This window comes from Oncorhynchus tshawytscha, linkage group LG14 (assembly GCF_018296145.1).
Source record: "Oncorhynchus tshawytscha isolate Ot180627B linkage group LG14, Otsh_v2.0, whole genome shotgun sequence".
NCBI classification, from domain to species: Eukaryota; Metazoa; Chordata; class Actinopteri; order Salmoniformes; family Salmonidae; genus Oncorhynchus; species Oncorhynchus tshawytscha.
In genome coordinates, this window is record NC_056442.1 from 48,560,424 (window position 1) to 48,565,687 (window position 5,264).

Below are 5,264 nucleotides of genomic sequence, written 5' to 3' on the forward strand. Positions count from 1 at the left end.
TTTTGGAGGGTTTCCGTAAATACGGAGACAACTGGAAAAGGATGGATGAGATTGACCTGCATGCCTACATAGGGCTGCTAAACTTAGAGGGCGTGTTTAGGTCCAGAGGCGAGGCTACATGTAGTCTCTGGGATGCAGAGAGTGGAAAGGAGATTTTCTGTGCCATGATGCCACTGAAAGTCTTTCACACTTTCTCAAGAATACTACGATTTGATAACCGTGAGTCAAGACCTGCAAGACGTGTGAGAGAAACTGTCGGCCACAAGAGAGGTCTGGGAGAAGTGGGTAGAGGGTCTGGCTTGCCCAGTATGGCATCAAGATATGGGTGGCCTGTGATGCACAATCCAGCTACGCTTGGAAGATGCAAGTCTACACAGGGAAGCTGACCAGCGGAGGCCCGGAGAAGAACCAGGGGATGCGGGTTTTGCTTGATGTGACATATGGTCTGAGGGGGCACAATGTCACGTGTGACAATTTCTTCACCTCTTATGAACTCAGTCAGCAGCTTCTGAAGAGGAAGATGTGCCAACCATCTTGTCCTGATCCACCGGAAGCTGCAGCTGGGGCAGGAAAGAGGAGATGCCAATTCTGCCCCACAGACAAAGACTGTAAAACAAATACTATGTGCTGCACATGTGAGAAATACATCTGCAAAGTCCATGCACACACACTTGTATACTGTCCTACATGTGCTAATTAGAGTTGATTGATTTATGTTCTTCACGTTTTTGTTTTGTATCTATTATCTTATTTTCTTATTTGTTTGTTGTTTATACACCTTGTGGGTGGGGGATATAGTTAAAAAATAGGAGAAGACTAGTATTTTCTTGAATTTCTCATTGTACAATATATAAGAATATATCACTATGTTGCCAAAAAGTTCAAGACTGTTATTGTTTCCCTTCAATAAAATTCATTCAAAACTAAACTAAACTACAAAACTAAACTAACATTTTTTGATACTTTCTTAGGCTATACAAGTGCTATCTCATGCTAAAAAATGTATGTTTACACCTATGCAGTACCTTTAGCAATAATAAATAATAATAATAAACCTCTACTTTAGTAAAGAGTGGTGCCCGCTGATTAAACGCAGTCTTTCTGTATTGTGAAGAGGGAAAACACAGATATTCACAAAGTTTGTGATGAATGACAGGTTGTTTCTTCGTGCAAAATAGATTTGGGGTTTCAAAGTCAATGAAGCTGTTTTATTTTAGGGGTTTAGTGAACGCGGGTCATTTTCCACCCTTCGGACAAGGGGAGTATACAGACTGTTAAGACTACACAAGGGTTAAATCTACTTTCAAATCTATGGCAAGACTTGAGAATGGTTGTCTAGCAATGGTCAAGAAACAATTTAACAGAGCTTTAAGAATTGTGAAAAGAATGGGCAAATGTTGCACAATCCAATGTTGAACAGACACACAGCTGTAATTGCTGTCAAATGTATTGACTCAGGGGTGTGAATAGTTATGTAAATAAGATATTGCTGTATTTAATTTGCAATTAATTTGCAAATATTTCTAAAAACATTTTATTGCTTTGTCATTATGGGGTATTGTGTATAGATGGGGTAGAAAATGTGGAATAAGTCAAGGGGTATGAAAAGTTTCTGAAGGCACTGTACTTTGTTGCTACACTGGTTTAATGCATCTGATGCATATTTCAGCCTCTGAAATATACGTTTTAGTTGTCAACTGGTCCCTGACAAGTGAAATGCAACTTGCTGAATAGCACACCGGGAAATATGTTATAGAGAACATATGTATTTTAACTGGTTGTTTGATCAGCTCAGCCATTTGTATTGCAAGTTCACATAACATCATTTTTTAATACATTTTACATTGCTCAAACTCACTTCCAACGGTCAGGGATAATGTTTGGGTTTAGAAGACATGTCGAGATAAGCCAGGGATTTTTAAATGATCTTACAGGGAGTCCAGAACAAGAGTTAGAAAAGGCAAATGGGAAGACCAAAAGGTGCAGGTTGGTGTTTATTGTCATGAACCTTTCCCTGGAGGCAGAACTGAGTGGTTTAAACTAGATTATCCTTAACTGTTGTTGTCATAATTAAAACAGAGAACCTAATGAGTGTAAACATTATAGTCAAAAGAGATCATTAGGCCCTGATATGATAAAATAAGATGGTGATAATTAGGTCCTCATCTATTAACATTGGCTTTAATGAGTTGTTAATATATAAATATGTACTTGTTTTCTCGCTCTAATTAAACCCAAATGACGATTGCATTCTTTATCACAACTATTTATAATGGTGGATTTGTCTAATTGTCCTTCAGTTCACACAAAGACTGCCTCCAAAACGCTGTTAAAAGCAGAGGTACAGTGGGTGTTCAGTATTATTGATGTTGGTACAGTGGGTGTTCAGTATTATTGATGTTGGTACAGTGGGTGTTCAGTATTATTGATGTTGGTACAGTGGGTGTTCAGTATTATTGATGTTGGTACAGTGGGTGTTCAGTATTATTGATGTTGGTACAGTGGGTGTTCAGTATTATTGATGTTGGTACAGTGGGTGTTCAGTATTATTGATGTTGGTACAGTGGGTGTTCATTATTATTGATGTTGGTACAGTGGGTGTTCAGTATTATTGATGTTGGTACAGTGGGTGTTCAGTATTATTGGTGTTGGTGCAGTGGGTGTTCATTATTATTGTAAAATAGTGTTCGAGAGGTATAAAATGAACAGGAAGGCTGTTTAGTTTGAGATGGTCTTGCCTTAGTCACTTCATCATGTATCATCAGATAACTTGGGGATTTTGATTGATTTTCCATTTCAGTAATCTGTATTTCTCTTCCAGACACACAGTGGCCCCTCAAATGGGTTTTTCTGTGCTTTACAATGGAACGGGATCATCAGATGATGGATTCTACATCACAGCCTTCCACACACTGGGCAATAAGAACTACCTCATCCTAGCTCTCTCTATAATATACATCATCACTCTAATGGGTAACTTTGTTCTGTTAGCAGTCTTCATTGTGAACCCAAGCCTTCAAAATCCAAAATATGTTGCAGTGTGCAATTTAGCTGTGGTGGACATCTCTTTGAACAGTGTTATCATCCCCCAGATGGTGCCTGTATTTGTGTTCAATCTGAACTACGTCTCCTTTGGGACGTGCTTTTCTCAGATGTTCTTCATGCATTTATTTGGTGATATGGAGTCCTTCTCCCTGGCTCTCCTAGCGTACGACCGTGTGATAGCCATTTGTTTCCCTCTGCGTTACCTCACCATCAACACCAACCTGAGGATGCTGCTCATCCTGCTAGGGATCTGGACCCTGGCCTTCCTCTTGGAGGTCTACCCTGTCGCCCTGGCCTCTAGCCTGCCTTACTGTGCCTCTAGGGTGGTGCAGAGCTGCTGCTGTGAGCACGGCCCTGTATACAGACTGGCCTGCTCTGACATCTCTTTCAACAGGAAACTAGCAACAGCTAAAACTCTGGCTGTCCTGTTAGGCCCCCTGTCCTTCATCATCTTCACCTATGCTGTGGTGGTGGTTGCGGTGCTGAAGTTTGCCTCGACTACCCAGCGGTGGAAAGCCTTCCACACCTGTCTAACTCACCTGCTGCTGGTACTGGTGTACTACCTCCCTGTCATCCTGGCCTACATCCTAGGTAAACACAGGGATGACTGTTGACTTCAAAATCAAATATAATATAATCGTCACGTTCACAGTTTCCCACAGGTATAAAAGGTTCAGCGAAATGTTTATGTGCTCTTCGCCACAACTTGTATACCTGCTGTAAACTGTATTCTCCCTAAGTGTAGGTCAGGAATAAAGGAGGACTCTGACTAATTTGCCCCCAAGTGTGTGTTTATTGTACTGTATAAGTTGTCATTCAAAAGAGCACTAGCACATTGCATTTTAGTAGATGCTAAGTACCTTACTCGAGGGCACATTGACAGATTTTTCACATAGTCAGCGTTGGATTCAAAACAGCAACCTTTCAGTTACTGGTCCAAACCTCTTAACCACTAGGCTACCTGCCGCATATCTGAGTTGTCTGGTTGCTAGGCTTTGACAAGTGGGAGCGTACAGCATGTCTCAGCGCACAAGTTCCTTCTTATCTTAGCTGAATATCATAATTGACTGTTAATACTATCAATCAACATGTCAAAGTCACTGGATGTGTGTCTGTTTGTCCCTTCCCTCCTAGGTAACCTGCGCTTGGTGCAGTCCCCAGACCTCCTGACTGCCATCCTCACTGTGTCTGTCACCCTGCCACCCATGCTCAATCCTATCATCTACAGCCTAAAGACAGAGGAGCTGCGGGAGAAAATCATCAAACTGTTTGTAAAGACAAAAGTTACTTCTCACAAATGAGACTTTGCGTGGAGTTGTTGATCGTATTTTCAAATCTGCAGCAAAAACTCCAAGAACTGTAGATATAAGAAAAGTTTCCAAGTAAGGTGACATTCCCCTTGCATTTTGTATCTATTTCATTTCAGCATTTTTCTGTTAATACTGTTTTATGAACACTCTAATTCTTTAGATAATTGCAATAAAACAATGTCTGACTATTCTTCTGTTGAAAACTTACTATTTGCATATAATAGATTTAACATATTTGATTGTGATAAATTAATACAATTCAAACTTCTAATTTCAAATATTTTTTAGGGTGCTTTTCAGATACAAGTTTTTATGCCACAGCTGTAATCATTGAGTGTTTATATATTATAATAACATTAATTACTGGACAAATTCATTTTGCATCCACCATAAAGAATGTGTTCTTAACTGACTTGACTAGATAAAGACTAAAAAAAAATTTTAATTAAAAAATAAAACTATTAACAGAAAGACACAGCATATCCAGGTAAAATCATTATGAATACTGACAGTACAGGGCATGATGAGTGAGGACAGGTATTTGGCACATATAGTGATCATCACATACAAGGAGGTAAAGTTTTGCAAAGTATCTAGATATACAGTATTTACGTTGAAAGAGTTCAACTCTAATCAAATAACATATATTCATTAGTTCCACTAGATGGCACTAAAACATATTCACTGGCAGAGACACACTGTAGGGCTCTGTTCAAAGGTCAAATGAGTAACACTAAGACATTTCATGAATAAGGATTAATAAGTTATTCATAAACCTTTACTAAATACATATTTGTAAATATTTGTAAGCATGAATTAGTATGAATAAGCTTTTTAATCACTACATTTATTTTTATTTTTATATGTGAAAAATTATTGATTTATTGTTAATATATTCAGTATAAGGTA

The 5,264-nt window shown here is 38.8% G+C and overlaps 1 protein-coding gene across 1 annotated transcript; it reads left to right on the forward strand.

Annotated features, from left to right (window-relative positions):
- Nucleotides 1-2,299: 2,299 nt before the first annotated feature.
- Nucleotides 2,300-4,561, forward strand: LOC112267629 (olfactory receptor 10A6-like). The gene is made up of 3 exons (XM_024445826.1): nt 2,300-2,341; nt 2,822-3,636; nt 4,180-4,561. Exons 2-3 carry the CDS (start codon nt 2,841-2,843, stop codon nt 4,344-4,346), a joined length of 963 nt encoding a protein of 320 aa, XP_024301594.1. The 5' UTR covers nt 2,300-2,341; nt 2,822-2,840; the 3' UTR covers nt 4,347-4,561.
- The last annotated feature ends 703 nt before the right edge of the window (nt 4,562-5,264 follow it).

Bases quoted from the DNA above. Each gene is read 5' to 3' on its own strand.
- LOC112267629 (XM_024445826.1), top strand. From the start codon at position 2,841: ATGGGTTTTTCTGTGCTTTACAATGGAACGGGATCATCAGATGATGGA. The intron at 3,637-4,179 runs GTAAACACAGGG...CTTCCCTCCTAG, and splicing joins CATCCTGGCCTACATCCTAG to GTAACCTGCGCTTGGTGCAG.